The sequence below is a fragment of the Cnephaeus nilssonii genome, assembly GCF_951640355.1.
Source record: "Cnephaeus nilssonii genome assembly, chromosome: 1".
Classification (NCBI taxonomy): domain Eukaryota; kingdom Metazoa; phylum Chordata; class Mammalia; order Chiroptera; family Vespertilionidae; genus Cnephaeus; species Cnephaeus nilssonii.
The window spans coordinates 17,088,498-17,114,105 of NC_137072.1; the positions used below are offsets into that span (position 1 = coordinate 17,088,498).

The window sequence follows — 25,608 nt, forward strand, 5'->3', positions numbered from 1 at the left end:
TGAAATTACTCTATGCTTTCCTGCAGAAACTTTATTGCTTTACATGTATATTTAGACCTATGATATATCTTCAATAAATTTTGGGAGTTTGGGGTGAGGTAGGTTCTATGTTCAAAGTTCTGCAGTTTCACAGCCTTCTGGGGAAATGTTTTCTTCTCTGGAATCACCCTGTGGCGCCTCCTTCAGGAGCTTTTAGGAAACTCGCACTTTCCCTCTCCCCCACTCTACTCCCAGTTGTCCGCGTTGTCTTTCGGAGGCTCTCTAGGACGCATGCGCTTCCGACGGGGAGGCTGTGGGAAACTACAATTCCCAGAAGATCATGTCAAAGGAAAAAAAAAACCATCCTGTGGTGGGGGAGGAGGAGGGCAATGCTGAAGGCTCGCGAGAGAACGAGCTGGAGGCGTCGCGCGAAGTGGGTGGAGGGGGTGGAGACAGCAAGGAGGAAGCGGAGGAGGTGCAGTCCCACAATACTGGGCGGGAGGGCGGGTAAGCGGTTTGTATCCGGGCTGCGAGGTGCTCGGAGCCTCCGCGGACCGTGCAGCCTGTCTCTTTAACGCCAGAGGAAGCGATGCGGAGGGGTGGAAAATGGCAGAGCTGCAGATGTTACTAGAGGAGGAAATCCCGTCTGGCAAGAGGGCGCTGATAGAGAGTTACCAGAACCTGACCCGGGTGGCGGACTACTGTGAGAACAACTACACACAGGTGAGGCGGGCGGCGCGGGCCGGGCGGGCCGAGGACCCGCCGCCGCCGCCGAGCGCCCAGCCCACCCTGGGCGGGGTGGGAAGCTGCCTGGACCTCCGCGGCCGCCCGGGTCCCAGCCGCCAGCCCCAGGCGGGGCCAGAGGTCGGGCTGAGGGAGCCGGGCTGCGATACAGGAAGTAGCTGAGGTGGTTGAAACCCACAGAAGCGGAGAGAGAAAATGGGCGCGGGCGGGGGGAACCCCCGAGTCGCGCTGGCCCTCGGCAGGCATCCTGCCCTTGGCCGGGCTGGGGTCCGGAGCCCCAGCTGCAGCCTCGCTGCCTCCGCTCCGAGAGGGGTCCCGGGCGGAGGGAGCGGGGAGAGGAAGAGGCTGGGAGGAGGCGCGGGGAGGAGCAGCCGAGGGAGAGGAAAAGCGGGGTGTGTGTCGGGGGAGGGAGGGTGCCGTGGGGGCGATTATGTCAGTTCAACCCAGAGGGTGTGTCTTTTATTTATTTATTTATTTAAAAAATTTGTCATGAGTCACAATTACACCGACCTCCCCGAGGAGAGGAGGAAGCGAGTGGGAAATGAGTGAGGGCGTTTCAGAGAAGTTCGTCTCAAAATTCCTTTAATTGAAGGTTTGCATCTCTGCCTGCCTGTCCGTTTTCAAGTCGGGCTTCCCCCCTCCCAACATTGTCACTTCCGCCCCACCGTCATGTATGTCCAGAGGTGGTTAGGGCTGTCGTTATTATAACACACAAATGATTTCTAACTGCTTGGAAAAGGTCTTAAATTCTCCCTTCCCCAAAAGTTCTTGAATTGTTGGCTTCTTAAATAACTTAAAGTAGAATGGTGTAATCGCCGGTTGCTTATTTCCTGAAGGTTCCTCTCTTTCCAACTTAAGTAAATGTATATAATATGCCTCCATATTGATTACCGTACATATGCAGTTTTAGAACCATACGGTATTAGTTATTGTAGGTTTATTAGAAAAAGTTGGAGGCCTTAACTATGACAGATACTTGTTTGTTTTTATTTTAATGATGGAAAGTGACTTGTGGTGCGGTAGTTTGTTTGTAGATCTTTTCATAAACCAACAGTTTATGAAAAGTAAAAAAAGTAGCAGAATACTTTGTATCAATATAATGGCACCAAGAATTCACTTGTTAGTGATAAGGCATGACCAAAATATGCTTTGAAAGATTAGGATTATTGCAGTTCAGAACTAAAGTATTTATAGAAAGCCTCCCATGTGATTATCATTTTTAAGAACCAGTAGTTTCTATGTTGGCAAATGCTTTTCCCCCTTATTTTTAGAAGGAGATTCTGTTTCCAGAATATTTTGAATATTTCTCAGTTTCCATATTAGTAACATTCTATCTTCAGTAGCACAACGAGGAATTTATCTCACAATTTTTTTAAAACTTTTACTTGAGGAATTTTACTGATAAACTTGTTGAATGGCTGCCACATCTACTGTATTTCTTGTTTTTACAAACTTTATATTTAGCCTTTTTAAAATACTCTAAAATCTCGAAGTGTGGATATAGTTTTCAAATAGAAAAGTGATCTTATAGTTTATTGATACTGCAATAACTTTTATTCAACCTAACATGAAAAGCCTTTAAATTGAGGTGAATGTCAGTTTGCTGAAGGTTTTAAGGATTTTGATTGAGTCAAAGGGAGAGGGCAGGAAGTTAAATTGCCCCCATTCCAGAAGTAATTTCTTTATAGAAGTCAGAAGATAAGTACTTCACAAAGGTGGCTTTTTTTTTGTTTTGCATGTTGGGAAGTCTGACAAATATATGGTGTGGTAACTACCAAGTATTGGCAAATGCAAACATGTTTTAACCTGTCTGGTGACTATTTCTTTTCCAGGTAGTTGGTCTGCTGTAAAGCTTTTTTCCCCCCTATCTGTCCGATTTCCCTTTCCCCTCCTGCTACCATCATGTAACTTTGAAGCACTTTTAGACTTATTGGCAATATCCCTAATTAAGATAAACCATATTATTTCTCATGTAGCCTCTTTTAAACATGCTAGTACTATTAGTACCATGGTACCAAGAGCCACCATCAGTGGTTCCAATTTTCTTTTTTGTGGTCCTAAACTTTACATCAGTGAGGTATTTTGATCTTACTGGGCGAAAGAGATGTTTATTTTAGTAGCCTTCAAACTTTGGACTGCATGATGCATTAGGTGCCATCCTGATGCTCAGACAGGCTTAGAAGATGATGAAGATCTTGTGGAAGTTGATGTGGTAGCTGATTTGTGAGCTGTTGTACTGCTAACTTTGGTGCTGTGTATAGGGAACCAAGAGAACTAAAAATACTCATTTGAATCTCGTTTGAGATCTTTCTGTATCCTTTGTATACATGGTTGGGTTATAATCAACACCCTACATAAATAATCTCCTCTCAGGGAAAGTATGTGGTTACTTATGTTTTGAGAATTTTCTTAAGGTTAGTTAAATTACTGCCTAGGTGAGTTTTATCCTAAGAATTCAGTTTTCATTTTGTTGTTTTTCTACAGTTTGGAAGTACAGTCCAGTTAGACCAAAGTATTTTTTTAAAATAGATTTTTATTAATTTCAGAGAGGAAGGGAAAGAGAGATATATAGAAACATCAACGATGAGAGAGAATCATTGCTCGGCTGTCTTCCTGCATGCCCCCCACCAGGGATCGAGCCCACAACCCAGGCATGTGCTCCTGACCGGAATAGAACCTGAGATCCTTCAGTTGGCATTCTGACGCTCTATCCACTGAGCCAAACCAGCTAAGGCTAGAATAAGGTGTTTTGTTGACAGGGTCTTTTGGCTGCAGTGTGGTTGAGTCCTTGAGTTCTTCATTAGTTTTTTTGTTTCCTATTGACTTTAATTATTAAATTGTATTATTAAGAGCAAAACTGGTCCAAAACGTACATTCTCTCAAATAGGGCAGGATTTTTGAAATTGTTTCAGGAAAATAATATTTAAAATAGAAAGTGTTTTTTATAGAGAGACAAAGAAAAATCTTTGCCTTTTTGCCATCTTTTGACCAGTTTGAATTTTTTTTAGTAGATTATGTCAAAGACAGTTATTCTTCAACTTGAACACACTTATCTAGACAGTTCTATTTGCTCTACTTTAGGGTCCACACTGCCTTTATCATGGAAACTATTTTGAGGGAATAGGAAGTGAGCTAAGCTAAAACGAGTAGAGACTGCTTAAGAAAGGTTTCTCAGAATGCAAATTGCTATGTTGGGTAAGGACAGAAACATCTTAATTTAAAATTTTGGCTTGGATTTCCTTCAATAAATGAGTTTTATTTAGGTTAACAACTATATCCTAAAGTTTGGGAGTATAAAAGGGATCTCATCAGTGAGCTACTTAGTAGTTTATTTCTTCGTCCTATGACACTAGTTTATGCTAATTTGCTCATTATGCAAACTTGATCTTGGAGGAGGTATTTTTGAGTAGGAGCACTTTGGGATAGGTAAAAGCTAAAATTTATGTACTGAACAATTTATGCCAATTTATAAATGAAGTCAATTATTAAAATATTTATTTATCATGAGCAATTTAAGGTTCAGAGAAATTCAATACTTAATCTGAAGTTCCATATCTCATAAGAGATAATGCCTGGAATCAAATCCAGATTTTCTGATTGTATATTCTAAGTTCTACTTAATTAATACTGAGTTAGGGTGCTTACTGCAGGATAGGGGATAAAAAAAGATGGTAACATAGAAGGTAATAGAGAAGGGATGAGGGCAATATGCATACTTCTATTTATTGAGTACTTATTTTGTCATAGACGCTGCTGGTTGATTTGTATTATCTTTACTCCTTGTAAAACCTCTCTATGATAGGCAATACCCTCTCTCGCTCTCTCTTTTTTTTAAAATATATTTTATTGATTTTTTAGAGAGGAAGGGAGAGAGATAGAGAGCCAGAAACATCGATGAGAGAGAAACATCCATCAGCTGCCCCCCCGCACACCCCCCACTGGGGATGTGCCCGCAACCAAGGCACATGCCCTTGACCGGAATCGAACCTGGGACCTTTCAGTCTGCAGGCCGACGCTCTATCCACTGAGCCAAACCTGTTTTGGCTCTCTCTCTCTCTCTCTCTCTCTCTCTCTTTTTTTTTTTTTTTAAGATATATTGATTATTTTACAGAGAGGAAGGGAGAGGGATAGAGAGTTAGAAACATCAATGAGAGAAACATCGATCAGCTGCTTCCTGCACACCTACCGGGGATGTGCCCGAAACCAAGGTACATGCCCATGACCGAAATCAAACCTGGGACCTTTCAGTCCTCAGGCCGACGCTCTACCCACTGAGCCAAACCGGTTAGGGCAGGCAGTATTCTCTTAAAGATCTAGAAATTAGGACTCAAAAAAGTTAAATGAATTTTGTTGGATCAGATAGTAATTGGCAGCTAGGATTTCTGCCCAACTCTGACAGGTTCCACAGGTTCCACAGCTGTGCTCTTTCTATACCACACTGCCTCCAGCTGTAAATGAGTCTAGAACTCAGACTATGTTTAGAATGTCATGAGATAGAATCTCGTTGGGCATGTCTGGGAACCTGACAACTATTTTACCATTGTTTCTTCTGAATTCCAAGTGGCAAATATAAGAACTGGTATGTGTGTAATTTGGGGATGGTTGCTTTGGCACACTTTTCCCTGAGCTCAGTGGATCCTTTTTCTTTCTGTGTATCCTTGCCTGTTTTTTTCTATTCTGATTCAGCTTTACTTTGATTAGAAAATTTGTAAAACAATTAGAAGTTAACAAAACAAAATGTTTTGGAACATTTTGATTTCTACACAAACTAGATTCAGGTAAAGATAGACAAAGTGATTGAGGAGATTAGGACAGATTGGAAATGGTAGAACTTTTACAATTGCACTTTTATTTTTATTTATTTTTTAAATCCTCATCCGAGGATATTTTCCCATTGATTTTTAGAGAGAATGGAAGAGAGAGGGAAAGACAGAATTATTGATGTGAAAGAAACACATTGGTTGCAGGCTGGGGAGGAACCTGCAACCAAGGTACATGCCCTAAGGACTCCCATGAATCCTGTATATTTCCTCTGTAACACTCATTATGCCTGTTTGACATTTGATGCTGTTCTCTAAGAAAGCAGGTCTAGGCTTTTCTTGTATATTTCTGTATCTCCAGTGCCTGCCCAATGCCTAGCACATAAAGCTCTCAAAAGTTTACATGAACTGTACAAGCAGTGTGGAAACTTGGTTCTGTTCCTCATTCTATATTTTCACCAGTCTTTAACTGTATTTTATCCTCTATAAAAGGATGAGTTTGAATCAGATTGTGTCCAAAGTGACAATTCTGATGGTTTTTAGTAGTTTGTTTATCACTTCCAGCCCTGCAATTCCCATGTTTTCATTAGTTTATTTTTGAGTTCTTCAGTATCCTCTGGGGGGAAAAAAAATCTTTGATTCTCTTCAACAAATGGTGTTGGGAAAATTTGACAGGCACATGCAAAAAGATGAAACTAGACTACCAACTTACACCATACACAAGAATACACTCAAAATGGATAAAAGACTTGAGTGTAAGCTGTGAAACCATAAAAATCCGAGAAGACAACATAGGCAACAAAATCTCAAGACATCCTGTGGAGCAGAATTTTCGCCGATAAATCTAGGGCAAGGAAAAAATAAACAAATGGAACTGCATTGAACTAAAAGGCTGCCCAGCAAAGGAAACCATCATCTGAATGAAAAAGGGCCCTAGCAGGTGTTGCTCAGTGGTTAGAGTGCCGACCTGCGCACTGAAGGGTCGGGTTCAGTTCCTGGACAAGGGCATATACCTTGATTTTGGGTCGCTCCCTGCCCCCCACCCCCATCAAGGTGCCTGGGGAGGCAACCAGTGGATGTGTCTCTGTAGGAACCATGCCAGTGTCCCCAGATCGTCGAGGCCAATGGGAGCACAGAGGCCTTGTTCTCAATACACCAGAATGGCCAAGGCCTGCCCTGAGCCTGGGAATCATCAGACTCTGAGCCTGGGAACCCTCATTAGCCTTTGATACTGATCTCTGGGAATCCCAACTGAATTGCACAGAAGTGCCTTTCTGTAGCAAATGCTGATGGCAAAGTGTGTCTCTTGTTAGAGCTTGTTTGAGCATGTATATAAGCTGTCACTGACCAGGGGAGAGAGCAGCTGGGCAGAGAGCTCGAAGAAGCAGAGATGGTAAGCACAGAAAATGTAGCTCCTATGTGCATGGGAGAGGCTAGAGAGCTCAGAAGGAGCTGAGAGCTGGTACTGCCATGATATAAGGCTAAGAACTCAGAGAGCTCGATATAGCTACCAGGTTAACCAGCCAGTGTGCTGGAAGAGAGAAGCTCAGAGTTAGTTATTATTTGAGGCTACAGAGACCAGCCAGTGTGCTGGGCAGGGGAGACAGGAGGAGCTGCTGAGTTGGAGATTTCAGGTACCACTATGATGGGAGGCGGTGAGTCTAGGGGGCAGTGTGCAGCTGCTCAGATAATACCTGTGGGTACAGAGATTAATGCTGCTTTTGTGGGAGAGATGTACATGTTAACCAGCTGGTGTCTGACTGCCTGCCTGTATGGACTTTGCTGTGGAGAATTGTTTTGTCTGACAGCTATATGGCCACTGGCTTCTTCAATAAAGACTCATTCTTATATACCCACAACCTCTCATGGTTTCTCTGTCTGCCCCGCCGCCGAGATTAACCTGTGTTTTTGATACTTGTTGGACTAAGTTCCCAACAGTTAGTACAGTGGTCAGGGTTCAAGAAGGACCTGCCCTGGCGCAATAGGGAAGAATTTAGAAGAATACATGGACTCAGAACAACTCGGAGCAGCAGTGCTGAGCAGTGTTCCTGCTGTCTCTGACAGTCTCTCTCACATAGATTGTTTCTCTCTCTCTCTGTCCCCCCCCCCCCCCCCCTTCTACTCTCCAAAAGAAATGGGAAAAACAGAAAAATATCCTCAGGTGAGGATTTAACAACAGCAACAAAAAATGAAAAGTGAACCCTAGGAGAACATATTTTCCAATGGTACATCTGATACAGGGTTAACTTTCCGAAATATGTAAAGCACTCATACAACTAAAAGGAAGTCAATCCAATTAAAAATGGGCAAAGGACCTGAATAGACACTTCTCCAAAGAGGACATACAGATGACCAATAAACATATGAAAAAATGCTCAATGTCACCAATTTGTAAGAGAGATGCAAATTAAAACTCCGATGAGGTATCACCTCACACCGGACAGAATGACTACCATCAGGAAATCAACAAGTGCTGGTAAGGATGTGGAGAAAAGTACACTGCTGGTGGGAATGCAGACTGGTGCAGCCATTATGGAAAACAGTATGGAGTTTCCCCCCAAAAAATTTAAAAATGGAACTGCCCTTTGACCCAGCAATCCCACTTCTAGGAATATGTCCTAAGAATCCTGAAACACCAATCAGAAAGAATATATGCACCCCTAGGTTCATAGCAGCACAAATTATAATAGCTAAGATCTGGAAACAGCCCAAGTGCCCATCAGTAGATGAGTGGATAAAAAAGCTGTGGTACATTTATACAATGGAATTCTATGCAGCTATACTAGGTGTACCAGTTAATAATGCGGATTTTGTAATCAAAGAAAACACGATAATTTCAAGAGAAACATCAGAAGTGCTTTATTCAAAGTAATGTCCATTGCTAGCTACACATTTCCCCCATCTTTCAGGTAATTTGTGGATACCGTCCCAATAGAACTTTCCTTGTTTTGAGGCAAACCATTCAGAGACCCAATTTTCCACTTCTTCGTATGTTTTGAAGTGCTGCTCAGAAAGTGCTTGTGCCATTGATCGGAACAAGTGGTAATCTAAAGTTAGGAGTAAGGTCTTATGAATACGGCGGGTGGGTTAATACTTCCCAGGCAAGATTTTTAAAAAATATATTTTTATTAATTTTAGAGAGGAAGGGAGAGGTAGAGAGAAAGAGAAACATCAATGATGAGAGAGAATCATTGATTAGCTGCCTCCTGCACGCCCCCTACTGGGGATCGAGCCCACAACCTGCAAATGTGCCCTTGACCAGAATCAAACCTAGGACCCGTCAGTCTGCAGGCCAACACTCTATCCACTGAGCCAAACCTGGCTAGGGCCAAGCAAGATTTAAAATTTTTAAAAATATATTTTAATTGATTTTTTATAGAGAGGAAAGGAGAGGGATAGAGAGCGAAACATCGATCAGCTGCCTCCTGCACACCCCCCACTGGGGATGTGCCCGCAACCAAGGTACATGCCCTTGACCAGAATCAAACCTGGGACCTTTCAGTCCTCAGGCCGACGCTCAATGAGCCAAACGGGTTAGGGCCCAAGCAAGATCTTTTAACATGTCTTTAACTGGTTTTGAAGTGTGTGATGGTGCATTATCATGAAGTAAAATTACTTTGCTGTGTCTTCTGGAACATTCTGGTCGTTTCACGATCAGAGTGTGGTTCAAATTGATTATTCATTGTTGGTAGCTATCAGTATTAACGGTTTCACCTGGTTTTAGAAGCTCATAATACACCACACCTTCCTGATCCACCACATGCAGAGCATTGTCTTCTTTCCAAAGCGATTTGGCCTTGCAGTTGATGTTAATAGTTGACCTGGATCAACCCATGATTTTGTGCATTTGGGATTCTCAAAATAAATCCACTTTTCATCACCAGTTACAATTCGATGCAAAAAAGACTTTCTTTTGTGCCATTGAAGCAACATTTTACTGATGACTTCGGTTTTCCATTTGTCCTTCGTTCAGTTGATGTGGCACCCATTTCCCTTCCTTTAAAATCTTTCCCATTGCTTGTAAACAATTGGAAATTATTCCCTGAGCAATGTTTAATCTTTCTGCAAGTTGTTTTTGAGTTTGACACGCATCTTCAATAATCGTTGGCCTTCAAACTTTTTCGGTTGACCTGGACGTTCTTTGTCTTTCACATAGAAATCATCATTTTTAAATTGTTTAAACCAACGTTTCACAAGTATCTTGAGATGGAGCATGTTCACCATAAGCTTCCCGAAGTATATGATAACTTTTTCTTCAAAGTAAAGTAATGAATTAAAACTTCCGCAAATGCTCTTTTTTTGGCACGAAATTCGACATTTTTAAGTGTAAAAATATCTATGATGTTAACACCTTCAGAAGCTTGTCAATACAACAAAATAGCATACATATCAAATCGCATATATATCAACATATGTATAACTGCATCTATTGAAAAAAATTCACATTATTAACTGGTAAAAAAGAAGGATCTCTTACCCTTTGAGACAGCATGGAGGAACCTGGAGAGTATTATGCTAAGTGAAATAAACCAGTCAGAGAAAGACAAGTATCACATGATTGCACTTATATGTGGAATCTAATGAACAAAATAAACTGACTAACAAAAAAGGGTGAGGCACAGGGACAGATCCAGAGACAGAGAAGCATCGATCAGACAAACCTCAGAGGGAAGGTAGCGGAGGGTGGGGATAAGGAGGAGAGACCAACTAAAGGACTTGTATGCATGAATATAAGCCTAACGAATGGACATGAACACCAGGGGGGTGAGGGCATGAGGGCATGAGTAGCAGGGAGGTTTGGGGGGGTTAATGGAGGGATGAGGACACATATGTAATACCTTAATCAATAAAGAAATTAAAAAAAAGGGTGAGGCATGGAGGCATGGAACAGATTGACAAATCTCAAGTGAGGGGGTAATGGGAAGAGATTAGATACTTACATACTTATACTTATGCATAGCCCATGGACACAGACAATAATGTGGTGAAGGCCTGGGATGGGGCAGGGAGTGAGTGGAGGCAAAGAGGGGGGCACATAGGGGCCCTCTGTAATACTGTCAGCAATAAAAATGTATATATTTAAAAAACCTCTGATTTACTTATACCTATTTCTTTTGTTGTAGTTATGAAGTATGCTTCCTACTAAATATTTTTAAAATCTTTATATTAAAATCAATTTTTCTGTCTTAATGAAAAAAGATATAGGTGATGGTGTGTTAAATTAGAATATCTGTCTTTATCCCTTGAGTAGTTTTCTGTAATATAGATCAACAGTACTGAAACTTGTATTCTCAGGACTCTTTCATGTGCTCAAAAATATTGAGGATGCCAGAGAACTTTTCTTTAGGTGGATTATATCTATCAGTATTAACTATATAAAAAATTAAAATGGAGAAGTTTAAAACATTTATTAGTTCATTTAAAATAACATGTAGCATCTGGCTGGTGTTTTTCAGTGGTTGCCCATTGACCCATGCACCAAGAGGTCACTGGTTCTGTTTCCAGTCAGGGCACCTACCTGGGTTGCAGGCTCAATCCCCATGCAGGAGGCAGCCAATCAATGTTGTTTCTCTCTCATCGATGTTTCTCTCTTTCTCCCTCTAAAAAGTTAATAAAAACATATTAAGAAAACAACAACAAACAAAAATAAAATAACATGTAGTCCTGGCCAGTTGGTTGGAATGGCCTCCGTGCACCTGAAGATTGCGGGTTTGATTCCTGGTCAGGGCACATTAATATATTTTTTTGAGAAATAACCATAGATTTCCAAAACAAAACAGTTTAATGAGAAGAATGGCATCCTATATAATAAAGAGGTAATATGCAAAGTAACCCTCACACTCTCATAAGATGGCTGCCTACGACCAGGCCGGCAGGGGGGTTAGTGAGGGACGACCAAATGACTGAACAAGCAGATTGCGTGGGGCCACCAGGCCAGCAGGGCGGTTAGTGAGGGACGACCAAACGACTGAACAAGCAGGCTGCGTGGGGCGACCAGGCTGGCAGGGGGGCAGTAGGGGGTGACCAGGCTGGCAGGAGGGGGGCAGTTGGGGGCAACCAGGTTGGCGGGGGGGCAGTTGGGGACAATTAGGCTGGCAGGGGGGGAATGAGGGGTGACTAGGCCGGCAGGGGGGCAGGACAGTTAGGAGTGACCAGGCCGGTGAGGGGGGCAGTAAGGGGTAACCAGGCCGGCAGGTGGGGGGGCAGTTAGGGGTGACCAGTCAGGTAGGCAGGTGAGCGATTAGGAGCCAGCAGTCCAGGATTGTGAGAGGGATGTCCGACTGTCAGTTTAGGCCTGATCCCAGGGACATCCCCCAAGGGTTCCCAGATTGGAGAGGGTGCAGGCTGGGCCGAGGGGACCCCCCCTTCCTTGCACGAATTTTGTGCACCGGGCCTCTAGTTGTTCTACATTATTGCAAATTTCTTAAGTGACTGTCTAATAGAAGAAAGCTAGATTCTCATATCTGCATTTAACCTGTTGTTGGATTTTATTTTGGATGAGAATCTTTGGCTTCATACAGTAATATAGTTGGAAAGGAAAGTATTTTCCATAGCCTATGCATTAAATTGTGAATAATTTTCTTTGATACTACATCACAATTTGTCAGATAGTAGTTTCTTAAAGATTGGTTGCAATGTGGACTCTTTTGAAACCATATCAATGAACATTCTATACTCCAGTACATTACTTGTTCACTGAGTATGCAGATTTGAATATTGGCACATTTCATTATATGATACTAAAGGCCTGGTGCATGAACATTCATGCACTCGGGGGGGGGGGGGTGTTCCTCAGCCCGGCCTGTGCCCTCTGGCAGCATGGGACCCCTCGGGGGATGTCCACCTGCTGGCTTAGGCCCGTTCCCCAGGGGATCAGGCCTAAGCTGGCAGCCAGACATTCCTCTGGCAGCCCAGGAGCCCTTGGGGGATGTCTGACTGCGGCTTAGGGGAGCGGGCCTAAGCCACAGTCAGATATCCTTAGTCAGCCTGTCTTGTGGCTCAGCGGAGCTCCCCCTGTGGGAACGCACTGACCACCAGGGGGCAGCTCCTGCATTGAGCGTCTGCCCCCTGGTGGGTCAGTGCACGTCATAGCGACCGGTTGTTCCCAGGCCCGTTAGGGTCAATTTGCATGTTACCCTTTTATTATATAGGGTGAAAAAAATCATATTTATTAATATCACCATAGATGTTATGAATCTTAATTGAACAGCTTCCCAAGCTCACCTTGATGGATACAAGTTTTCCAAAATTCTAATTTTTCTTTTCCTTTTTTGTTTTCTTCTAATTTTTCTTGAAAGCTCAAATTGTACTCTTGGCAACAAATATTTCCAATTATTTTCCTTCAAGTAATGGGCTCAATTAGTACATTTTTAGGAAAATGTTTGCCAGATATCCAATCTGAATAATCAGTTTATTATCTCTTTTTTGAAGAAGAATGAAGTCATTTTTTGGCATTCTGTGGCTTGCTTATTTATTTATTTTTATTAATACTCACGTGAGGGTATCTTTTCATTGATTTTTAGGGAGAGTAGAAGAGAGGGAAAGATAGAGAGAAATATTGATGTGAGAGAAACACATCGATTGGTTGCCTCCTGCACGAACCCCGACCAGGGCCCTGGCTGGGGAGGATCCTGCAATCAAGGTATAATATGTGCCCTTGATGGGAATTAAACCCAGGACCCTTGAGCTCTATCCATTGAGCCAAACCAGCTAGGGCCGTTCTATGGCTTATTTAACTTGCAAATAAATTGTACAAGTGCTTTTTTCTAAAGGTAACCATCACACTTAGAATCCAGCAGAATTACTTTATGTAGACTACCCATTTTGTCACACAGAACCTTAAAAGGCATCTTAAGGGTCAAGATTGAATAAAATTAGTATTTTTTCTGCTTTATTAAGAACATTTAAAAATATGTTTTTTTTTAATTTTAGAGAGAGAGGAAGGGAGAGGGAGAGAGAGATAGGAACGTATACTTCATGCCCCCTACTGGGGATTGAGCCCGAAACTTGGGCTTGTGCCCTAACCAGGAATTGAACCAGAGACCTCTTGGTGCATGGGTTGATCCACATTCAAGCACTGAGCCACACCAGCTGTGTGAGAACATTTTTAAGTGAAGCTAACTTTTTTCCTTTGAGTGGTTGGCAGTAAAGAACTCAGTGACTGCTAATACATTTGGTGACACTGTCTTCATTTGTGCTAAGAGGCTAGTAATTTAGTCAACTTTGCTTTTGCATTATCAGTGCAAATGTCAACACAGAAGAGTAGGCAAGTGCAAGACAGGATATCATAGAAAAATTAAAAGAAGGCAATCTATTTTTACAGATCCAAAGAGTATCTTAAAAAAACACCTCAGAGCTGTTAATACAGCATCATAGTGCTTCAATAAGATGTCAGTTGGAACTCAGAAATAAAGATCTGGAATATGAACTCTTCCAAAATGAAAACTTCTCAAGATTGTAATAAAATAGGATTGGAAAAATATAAGCAATTCTACTGAGAAGAATTAGAAGGTAGAAAGTCATTGGTGAATAAACTAAACAAGTCTAATGAGAGGGTAGCAGAGGTCAGCACCAAACTTCTCTTGCAGAAACAGCAGAATAGATCTTTACTCAGCACTCATAATATGAGGCCAGTCCTGGAGACACCTTGTGTTGGAAATCTTAATTAATAGTTTTGAACCCAAGAGAAATTCTATTCCAAGAGAAAACTTAGTGATTCCTACCTCAAAGTCATGGAATTAAAATAATAGCATGGATACTTACTTGATCAAGATACTGCTGATTTTGAATCTGTATCCTATATAGCAGCGGTCGCCAACCTTTGGGACCTCACAGACCGACCGCCAGTGGTCCATGGACCACCGGTTTGTGACCACTGCTATAGAGCTTATCCTGTAGGATCAATTGATCAGTCAAATTCATGTCAAGATCTACTTTTGAAAACATCACAGATTTTGAAGAAAAGTTAAATGATCTGAAACATAAATAGAAAAAGTTTACTGGACTATTTACACAACATGATTTTCCATTAAACACATGACTTGTGAAATCTATTAATGAAAAATATTTTTGGATAAAGAAAAGAAAAGGAGGCAAATAACTGGTATTATTATGAAAATAGTTTTGGAAACTCCTGAAAGAATTAGGGATCCTAAGCCCTCAGAATACCACACTTTGAGGAACTTTGGTTTAAATGATTGGTTTAGTAGACTTAATGTCTTCCTTTTGTGGTACTACTAATAGGAGTCTGGATTTTATTTTATTATGATTACTTTTAAAATGTTTTTATTACTTTCAGAGTGAGGAAGGGAGAGGGAGAAAGAGATAGAAACATCAGTTGGCTACCTCCTGCATACCTCTCACTGAGGACTGAGCCTGCAACTTGGGCATGTACCCTGACCGGGAATAGAACTGGTGACCTCCTGGTGAATGGACTGATGCTCAACCAACTAAGTGACACCTGTTGGGCTAAAATGATGTAGTAATTATTTAATTTATTTCCAGTGTGAGTATGTTCCAAATTTGATTTGAAGAAATTTTACAGGTTCCGAAGTTGGAACCATAGAAGTTCCAAGAGAAATGCTCAGTAAAATGAAATATGTATAATTATATTAATGTACATCACAGTAAGATAATATATTAGTTTGTCACCCGTTCAGTTATTCAGTATCTTTTTACTGCCTATTATGTGCCAGAGTGTGTTTTGTGAATTAGATATAATCTCTGCCTCTGTTCTCGAACCCTCACCCTCAACCTATGAACCTGCAGCCACAGTTAGGCTGCCCCCAGGACAGGGTCTTCCTAAGACACTAATTTCTCTGTCTCCTGAAGTGCCTCCTCCCAGCCTTCCTGTTGTTGATCCACTGACCTGACAGCCCATCCCCAACTGTAGCCCTCCAAGCTGGGCACAGCCTTACATACTATAATAAATTTTATCTAGGGAAGTACATGTTGACAAGAGTATATATCAGGTATCCCCATCTAACCTGGTGTGTCAAAGAAGTTGAGGGGACCAAAATTATGCCACCCCAAAATTTGCCTTTTGGGATATTGATTTTAAGCTGGTTATTACAGAAGAGCTGATTTAGCCCTGTCCCAGTTGCCAGTTGAAGCATCGTCCTGTACACCAAAAGGTTTCAGGTTTGATTCCCAGTTATTGTACGAATCTAGGTTGCGGGTTTGATCCCTGGTCCGGGTGCGTAAGTGAGGCAACTGATTCATGTTTCTCTCTCACTGGATGTTTTCCTCTCATGCTCTCTAGAAGGAACAGACTCCGAAAGAAACCTTTGATCCTCTCTCTTTACCTGCCTAAAGGAATTCATACAGAAAACCCTGCTGAAAGGAAGGAGCATCATCACCTTAGCATCACAGTATAAACTAAATGTGGCTGACAGGGAGAAAGCAAGCAAAGCTTGTTTGTTGAACTTCAGTCTGTGTTCCATGTTTCTGGGTGGCCCAGCAAGAATTAGTTCACTACCTGTAAATTACCCGCTTTCCCTTTGAAATCCCAGACTCTTCCCTCCTCCTCCTTTATCCAAAATGGCATCTAAACCTCAACTGCCCAATGAATCTTTGAGTCTCATATTCTGCATGTATATCCATAATAAATTTTGGACATATTCTCTTATTAATGTCTCATTATTCGCCCAGCTAGAGGAACTTAGAAGGTGTGAGGAAAATTATTTTTTTGCACCCCTACAGAAATAATGTTGGAGTTGAGATATGAAGGGTGAATATATGTTAACCAAGAATTTTTTAAAAAGATCTTTATTCTTGAGAGTATTACAGATGTTCTCCTCCTTTCTCCCTGCCCCCCCCCCCCCCCCAATCTGGTTCCCACCCGGCCCCAGGCCTTCATCACCCTACTGTCTGTGTCCATAGGTAAGATCTTTGGTTAATCTCTTCCCATGCCATTCCCTCTGAGATTTGTCACTCTGTTCCATGTTTCCATGCCTCTGATTCTATTTATTTTATTTACCGGTTCATTAGATTTCTTGGCCATTTATTTTGATTTTTAGATTCAATTGTTGATAGATATGTATTTATTGCCATTTTATTGTTCATATTTTTTTTTATCCTTTTTTTCTTCTTCTTAAAGAATACCCTTCAACATTTCATGTCTTACTGGTTTGGTGGTGATGAACTCCTTTAGCTTTTTCTTGTCTGTGAAGCTCTTTATCTGACCTTCAATTCTAAATGATAGCTTTGCTGGGTAGAGTAATCTTGGTTGTAGGTCCTTGCTATTCATCACTTTGAATATTTCTTGCCACTCTCTTCTGACCTGCAAAGTTTCTTTTGAGAAATTAATTGACAGTCTTATGGGCTCTCCCTTGTAGGTAACTAATTGCTTTTCTCTTGCTGCTTTTAACACGTTAAGCGCCCAGTCAGTTACCGGTGACTGACACTATACTCTCCATCCGGAAGACAAAACAGCCTGGGCGCTTAACGTGTTAAGATTTTCTCTTTGTCTTTAACGGTTGGCATTTTAATTATGATGTGTCTTGGTGTGGTCCTCTTTGGATTACTCTTGTTTGGGGTTCTCTGCACTTCCTGGACTTGTAAGTCTATTTCTTTCACCAGGTGGGGGAAGTTTTCTGTCATTATTTCTTCAAATAGGTTTTCAATATCTTGCTCTGTCTCTTCTCCTTCTGGCACCCCCATAATGTGAATGTTGGTATGCTTGAAGTTGTCCCAGAGGCTCCTTACACTGTCTTCATATTTTTGGATTCTTTTTTCTTTTTGCTCTTCTGATTGGGTGTTTTCTTCTTCCTCATATTCCAACTCATTGATTTGATACTCAGAATCCTTTACTCTACTGTTGAATCCCTTTAAATTATTATTTATTTCTGTTAGTGTATGCTTAATTTCTGACTGGTCCTTTTTCATATGTTTGACATTCTCACTGAGATCCTTGAAAGTCTCACTAAATCCCTTGAAACTGTCATTTAAGATCCTTGAATAACCTTATAACCATGGTTTTGAACTCTGTACCCAGTAGTTTGCTTGCTTCCATTTCTTTCATTTGTGAAATATTTCTTTGTCTCTGCATTTTGGCTGTTTCCCTGTGTTTGTTTCTACGTATTAGGAAGAGCTGCTCTGTCTTCTGGAATTGGTAGAGTGGCCTTGTATAGTAGGCTTCTTATAAGGCCCAGTGGCTCAGCCTCCCCAGTCACCTGAGCTGGGCATTCTAGGTACGCCCCTGTGTGGGCTGCCTCCTGTGCACAGTCTTTTAGTTGATCCTTGATTGCTTTTGCGTCTCGGGAGGAATTGACCTCCAGGCCAATTGGCTGTGAGGAACTACTGCAACCTTAGTGGGAGAGCTGCTGTGCAGAACATACCCCTATGGAGCAGGACTTGCTTCAGTAGGGCTCTAGTGCTCACTGAGTCTGCCAATTGAGTGTGTTGCTTGTGGATGTGTAGAATTGTAATATAGTATGGTCTGAAGCTGTCCATTGGGTGCACTGGCTCTAGGGCCTCCAGGGAGGTGCAAAGTCAGCCCACTGCCTGGGGCCACTCTGCAGGAACGATTTTATTGGGCTTGGAGATGCCCACTTGGGGCCCAGATGTGAAGCAAGGCAGGCTGGTGCTAGTGCCAGGTCTTGAGTCTCTTATTGATAGGTTTGGGGTATTCTGTTACCAGCTGCAACTTGTTAGAAAGATTTTAGCAAAGTCTGAAGCTTGAGCAAGGACAGGCCATTCATATGGAAAAGTCTCTGCAAACAAGGTTGGGTGGGGCTGCAAATTGGATGGGGTGGGGTCTCAGGGAATCACCTCGGTGGAGCAAACACTATGAGCCAGGCTGATGGAAACTCAGATATGGCTGCGAGTCAGCTCTGTGACAGGGGAAGTCCCAGCATAGGAACAGTGACCCCTCTGAGTACCTCTGTCTGGGAGAAAGGTGCCCCCAAGTTCTGGCCCGATGCCAGACAATCCAGTTCCTCTCTGTATGTGTCTGGATCCCCCAGAGCTGCCAACCTGCGCTGGAGCTCAGAGGAAGGCGGGACCTTGTAGGTTTGTGCCCCTTTAAAATGAACACCTATTTCCAGCAGCCTCAGTGTCACTCAGCCTCAATCCCCACTGTTTTTTATAGCCCATAGTTACGGTGACTTCTCTTCCCAGTTCTGGGACCCGGGCTGGGGGTCTGATGTGGGGCTGGGGCCTCTTGCTCCTCATGGGATGCCTCTGCAGAGATGATCTCCCTCCCAATTAAAAAAACAGCACACATAGGTGTTGGACCAGCCCATTCCAGGCCTCCACCCCTCCTCCTAGTCTCCATGTGCTTTTTAAATAATTTTTTTTTTTTATTGATTTCAGAGAGGAAGGAAGAGGGGGAGAGAGAGAAACATCAATGATGAGAGAGACTCATTGATTGGCTGCCTCCTGCACACCCCTTCTAGGGATCGAGCCCACAACCCAGGCATGTGCCCTGTCTGGGAATTGAACCAAGGACCTTTTGGTCCATGGGACGACGCTCAATCCACTGAGCTACCACAGCGGGGCTCTCTGTGTGCTTTTTTCTTCTCTTGTAGGACTTCCATTCAGCCAGCTTTCAGGCGGGTTTGAATGATGGTTGTTTTGTATTTTAGTTGTAATTTTGATGTGGTTGTGGGAGGTGGCCAGTATAGGCGTTTACCTGCGCCATCATCTTGTTTCTGTCTTGAGAGAAGGAAAAACAATGTCTATTTGAGGGAACAGTGACATTATGTATACAGGTCCAATGGTGAGTGAAAGCCCAGTGATTTTAAACATTAATAGACCTTCGTGCGTTAGAGTGTAGTGAACAAAGAAGGGAGAGTCATTTGTGAGGAGTTAGGTAGGGACTAGATCAGTGATGGGCAACCTTTTGAGCTTGGTGTGTCAAACTTCGCCAAAAAACTGAGCATAACCCTGGTAATGTGTCACCTTGAGGAAAAAACATTATTTCACGATATTTATAGTTTAAATAACATAAATGTATAATTGTTATATATAATTGTATTTAATAAACCAAAAACTAAATATTTAACTTACCTGCTTAGTGACTTCTTTGTTCATCCATCAGTCGGTTTCTTTTGTTGGTCTTGATATTATTTAGCTTGTGTGGGGTGCCGTGAACTAAGATAAGTGAAGGGGAGGGGGAATTCTTTAACTAACCTGCCTATTAGTGACTTTTTTGTTGCTGAATTTCATTGGCTAAATCTTCAATTGAAGGTTGGTATTTTGTACACTTCAGGCCCAAGCAAGTGCTACTAACTTCATCTGTCAATCTGTTTCTTTTGTTGGTTTTGATATTATTTAACGCTGAGAATAAGGCCTCACAAAAGTATGTAGAGGGAAAAATTGTGAGTAAAGCCATTGCTATATTTTTCAGGGTGCTAAAAGCGTCTGGTAGTCGGTTCCAGGCACTCCAAATTTCCTGTTCGTAGTGGCACTCCTCTTGATTCTCCAAGCGGCACCTTTCCAGATTCTCAAGCTTTGACCTCAAGTCGACAAACACCTGAGCCCAGATACTGTCTTGAAATTCTGCAAGTTGCATCTCCAAATCATCAATTTGCATCCATTGGAAACCATTTAATTCCAAACAACTGTAGACTACTACATCAGGATACTTAATTATTTTCATGGTCTGTTCTAGACTTCTAAATTGACTAAATCTATCACTAAACTGGCCAAGTAACGCGTCTAAAACATGCTGGTACTTCATATGCAAGAGTTCCATTTCATTTTGTACAGCTGCACTGGCCTTCTCAAAATACTTTGTTACTCGAGGAAAATACTTATAAGTTTTAGTTTCTACATCTCGCTTGAAAATTTTAACTTTGCTTTCAAAAGTTTTTATGTATCCAAACATAACGTCAGTACTTTTGCCAAAACCTTGTAACTTTAAGTTCAGTTCATTAATATGAACAGAGAGATCTGTAAAAAACATCAGGGTGTTGACCCACTTATCATCATTAAGCTGAGGGAAGTTTCCCAGATCCTTATCGTCAAGAAATACCTTAATTTCTTCAAAGCACTCCACAAAGCGTTCAAGAACTTTGCCTCGGCTCAGCGATCTTACATTATTGTACATCAGCAGTCCACTGTAGGTGGAATCAACCTCCAGTAAAAGTGCCGAAAATTCTTGCTTGTGAAGGGGGCAAGCAGCTATTAAATTAACTATTTTTGTAACAACTGACATTAAGTTGTTTAAGTCGGTGAATCCTGCCTTGGCACATAAAGCCTCCTGATGGATAATACAATGAAAAGGCACAATCGGATGTCCAATAGCTTCTGTAAACAATTTGATGAATCCAACTTTTTTCCCCACCATATTTGGTGCCCCATCTGTCGTCACTGACACAACTTTAGAGATATCAATGCTTAGATCACGAAATGTTTGTATAACAACCTTACATATTTCGCTTCCTGATTTACTTGTTGACACTGATACTAACTTTATCAACACTTCTCTCATTGTGAGACCATCAGAATATCGACCAATAATGGCCAACTGAGCACGTGATGTGACATCAGTAGTTTCAACAAGAGAGATCGAAAAATATTTACACTTCCTTATGTCTCTTTAATTGATGTACGTTTGTGTTTAGTCTCATTATTCGGTCTTTTATGATATTTCTACTGAGTGGTAACTCAGATATTCTCTTAATAATTGCATCTTTATTCTGCATATCGTGAAATAGAACTGGTGCACATTTTAGGAGAGTTTCTTTAATAAATTCTCCCTCACTGAGCGCTTTTCCATGCTGAGCTATAGAGTGAGCAATGCTTAATCTTGCAGATGTTAAATTTGTAGAGCCTTTCATAAATTTAAGGATGGAATTAGATTGGCTCTTATAAAGGTGTAGCTGCCTGGAAATGTATTCCTTCCTTTCATCCTCACTTTTTTCCAAGAGCTGGGAATGATTAGTTTCAAAATGTCTATTTATATTCCACGTTCTGCTTACTACCTTTTCAGTACATAGAACGCAAAATGATCTGCCATTTTTTTCTATAAAGCCACACATCTCGATCCATGTCTCTTGAAAGGGTCGGCCACTGCTACTACCACTTCCTTCACTTAACCTTAGTTTTTTATTTTTTGGGTTCTCCATCAGGGGGGCAGTGACAGAAGATAGAATTATAGATAGCTTGTTAGGCCTGCAGGCAATTAGGGGTTAACTAGCCTAACTAACCACAAAATGGTGCATATAGCTGTCTTTTAGGAAAGGGCAGGGTTAATAAGCAGAAATAGGGGTTAATAAGGATGCACAACAGTAATAGTGGTGAAATGGAGTCTGCACTATGGAGCAAGATGGTGTTCCTTATGTGAATTAAAATGGCTGCCGCTATTTCTAATGGCGGGAAATGGCACCCATAGCATGCCACAAACCCTCGCCTCTCCCAGCCTCCCCCTCACTTATCTCAGTAATGATAGATTAGAAATCCATGACACCCCAGAACAGTAGATAATGGTTGCTGTGGTTAACTGTTAATTGGTTACTGGTAATGGCAGGGCCCCCAGAGATGCGTCCCCACTGCGTTCCGCTGCTCCCTGCTCTGCCGGCGGAAGTGAGAGCAAAGATCCCGGCTTAACCGGAAGTCCCAGAACTAGACGCTCTGTGCCGGACTTCTGTTGTTTTGGCCTACAGACCTCTGGCACAGTGTCTAATAGGGGAGGATGAAACATTTGCGACTAGAGTCTTGGAGTTAGACTCTAGTCGCATGCCGAGGATGAAACATTTGCTGCTCCGGAGGATGAAACATTTGCGACTAGAGTCTTGGAGTTAGACTCTAACTCCAAGACTCTAGTCGCAAATGTTTCATCCTCCGGAGCAGCAAATGTTTCATCCTCGGCATGCGACTGCCTCAGCGGCCGCGTGTCATCAGAAATGGCTACGCGTGTCAGTGCTGACACGCGTGTCATAGGTTTGCCATCACTGGACTAGGTCAAAGAAGGCTTTATAGGCTATGTTAAGGATGTTGGTCTTTTTTCTCAGGCTGATAAGAAAACATGGAAAGTTTGTTATTAGTGGAAGTGGTGTTCTTGGGATGCAGTGAGGGAAAGAATTATTATTTTTGTTAATCCTCACCTGAGGATATTTTTCCATTGACTTTTAGAGAGAGTGGAAGGGAGGGGAAAAAGAGAGAGGAATATCAATGTATCTGATTGGTTTCCTCCCGCATGTGCCTTGACCAGGGCCGGAGATTGAGCCTGTAACCAAGGTATGTGCCCTTAACCAGAATTGAACCCAGCACTTCCTAGTTTATAGGTCATTGCTCAACCACTGAGCCACGTTGATTGGACTAGTTGTTTATTTTGATCATCAGAGTTTTGTAATATTTCTTAAATAGGTCTTGTACATACTTTGTTAGATGGTTTTCTTTTTAATGCTGTTGTATCCCTTTAATTGGTATTTAGATTTCTTCTTGGTTAAATTATTTGGTTTGGATTCAGTATGCGGTAATCCTACCTAATAATAGACAAATATGCAAATTGACTGTACCTTCTCTATGTCCGCGATTGGCCAGGAGGCGCGGGGGGGCGGGACTCGGGGTGGCCGGGGTGGCCGATTGGGCCGGCGGCACGCTAAGCTCGCGTCGCCAGCGGCGGCTGGAGCTCAGCGTCTGCGCCATGGCTGTGCTGCGGCACAAAAGGGGCCTCTGGGGCAGCGAGCTCAAGTCCCACCGCGGACCATCAAAAGCGGGGGAGCTGGGTGCCTGTCCACTCAGGCACCAGGCCTTTCAGAAGCCTCCGCCGCGCTGGAGGCTTCTGAAAAGCCTGGTGCACCAGCGATCAAAAGCAAAAGCGTGGGAGCTGGGTGCCTGTCCGCTCAGGCACCAGGCCTTTCAGAAGCCTTTGCCGCGCCGGAGGCTTCTGAAAGGCCTGGTGCACCAGCGGACAGCCACCCAGCTCCCCCATGATTGAAAGCGAAAGCATGTAGGGGACCCTACACGTGCATGATTCAATCATGCACTGGGCCTCTAGTTTATTAATAAAGTATTTTCCCTCTTTGTTTCTTTCTACTTTATGTGTATGAACAGACTATCCCTCTGTTCACATCTCAGATTTTTAAAAATTATATTTTTATAGATTTTAGAGAGGAAGGGAGAAGGAGAGAGATTGAAACATCACTGATGACAGAGAATCACTGATAAGCTGCCTCCTGCACGCCCCCTACAAGGGGATCGAGCCCACAACCCAGGCATGTGCCCCTAACCAGAATCAAACCCGGGACCCTTCAGTCTGCAGGCCAACCAACGCTCTATCCACAGAGCCAAACCAGCTAGGGCTCAGATTTTTTTTTTAAGAGCTGTGAGAATGACTCTGCATCTTAGATTATTTTGGAATAGCTGTAATTTAGAACTTCAATTGATTTCAATAAAGATTTATTAATTGATTCTTTTTAAAAAATATATATTTTATTGCCGAAACCAGTTTGGCTCAGTGGATAGAGCGTCGGCTTGCGGACTCAAGGGTCCCAGGTTCGATTCCGGTCAAGGGCATGTACCTTGGTTGCGGGCACATCCCCAGTGGGGGGTGTGCAGGAGGCAGCTGATCGATGTTTCTCTCTCATCGATGTTTCTGGCTCTCTATCCCTCTCCCTTCCTCTCTGTTAAAAATCAATAAAAAATATTAAAAAAAAAAGAAAAAAATATATTTTATTGATTTTTTTACAGAGAGGAAGGGAGAGAGTTAGAAACATCCATGAGAGAGAAACATCAATCAGCTGCCTCCTGCACAGCCCCCACTGGGGATGTGTCCGCAACCAAGGTACATGCTCTTGACCGGAATCAAACCCAGGATCCTTCAGTTTGCAGGCCGACACTCTATCCACTGAGCCAAACCGGTCAGGGCTATTAATTGATTCTTAGACTTTTGTGATTATTTTACTTTCACGTAACAGATTAAGAAATTAGGAAAATGTAGTTTATCAGGTAGTATCATATTGGTTTTGATAGTTTTGTTGGCAAAATATGGTTAATGAATCACTAGGAGTGAGACAGCCAAGATTGATTCTGTGAGACTGTATTGTAAGCTGTGTGAGGAAGTAGGAAGTCAATGGTAGGACAAGATATTTTTGTTGGTATTTATAGGATTTTTTTTTTAGCACAAGTACTTTGTTTTTCTCAAGTCAGTTAATTAAGGATTGTGCTCATTGTATAAGTATTAATTACCACCTTACCTTGCAGTTTGTAAAACGATGCATTATACTGCATTCCTTAAGTAATTTCCTGGCAAAGCACACTTATTTGGGTTTGAATTAAAGATGTGAATTTGTTACTTTGGTGAGGAATACTATAGAACAGTGTTACATGTTTAAGTTTTGTTTTATTTATAGAATCCGTCCATAGAGTATTAGCTGTTTTGTAGATCAAAAACATTCTTGCTGTGGACGGGTAGCTCAGTTGGTTAGAGCATCTTCCCGATATGCCAATATTGCGGGTTCAATTTCCAGTCAGGGCACATATGAGAATCAACCAATGAATGCATAAACAACAAATTGATGTTTCTCTCTCAAATCAATTAATACATTACAAAAAAGGTAATTTACAGAAACATTCTCAACTATCCTGAGAAAGCTTTCTCTATTGTCTTTCCCTTTTGGTTAATTAAAAAATTCAAGTGGTACATTTAACACACCTTACTAAATAACCCTTTTCTACCATGCAGTTCCTAGTTTCCTTGCCCCAATTTACTACACAATTTAACTCCCCGTTTCTTTTGTCTAATCAATTCTCCCCAATTTGTTGCCCTTATGTTAAGATGTTGTATAAGCCTTAAAGCAGGCGTCCTCAAACTACGGCCCGCGGGCCACATGCGGGTGTTTTTGCCGTTTTGTTTTTTTTACTTCAAAATAAGATATGTGCAGTGTGCATAGGAATTTGTTCATAGTTTTTTTAAACTATAGTCCGGCCCTCCAACGGTCTGAGGGACAGTGAACTGGCCCCCTGTTTAAAACCGATTCTATAAATAAAACAAGACCCCTGCCTTAAAGTATAACCACTCCTTTGAGTTACTCCAGTTTTCCCACATATATGCATGCTGTATATATAAATAAAACTTTTTTTTCTGTTAAAAAATTCATGTGATACACCAGTTAGATAATGATGATTTGGAGTGGTTTATCTTAGGGAAAATACTTTAGTAAGTTTCACTCTGACA

At 42.0% G+C, this 25,608-nt stretch overlaps 1 protein-coding gene across 6 annotated transcripts in view; it reads left to right on the plus strand.

Annotated features, from left to right (window-relative positions):
• The first annotated feature begins 480 nt into the window (after nucleotides 1-480).
• Nucleotides 481-25,608, plus strand: part of ABI1 (abl interactor 1) — a 112,758-nt gene continuing 87,630 nt past the window's right edge. For all 6 annotated transcript variants that reach the window (XM_079773052.1, XM_079773054.1, XM_079773056.1 and 3 more), the window contains exon 1: nucleotides 481-702. In XM_079773052.1, coding sequence (XP_079629178.1) covers nucleotides 586-702 — 117 coding nt within the window. In that variant the 5' untranslated portion in view covers nucleotides 481-585. The remainder of the gene's footprint in view (nucleotides 703-25,608) is intronic.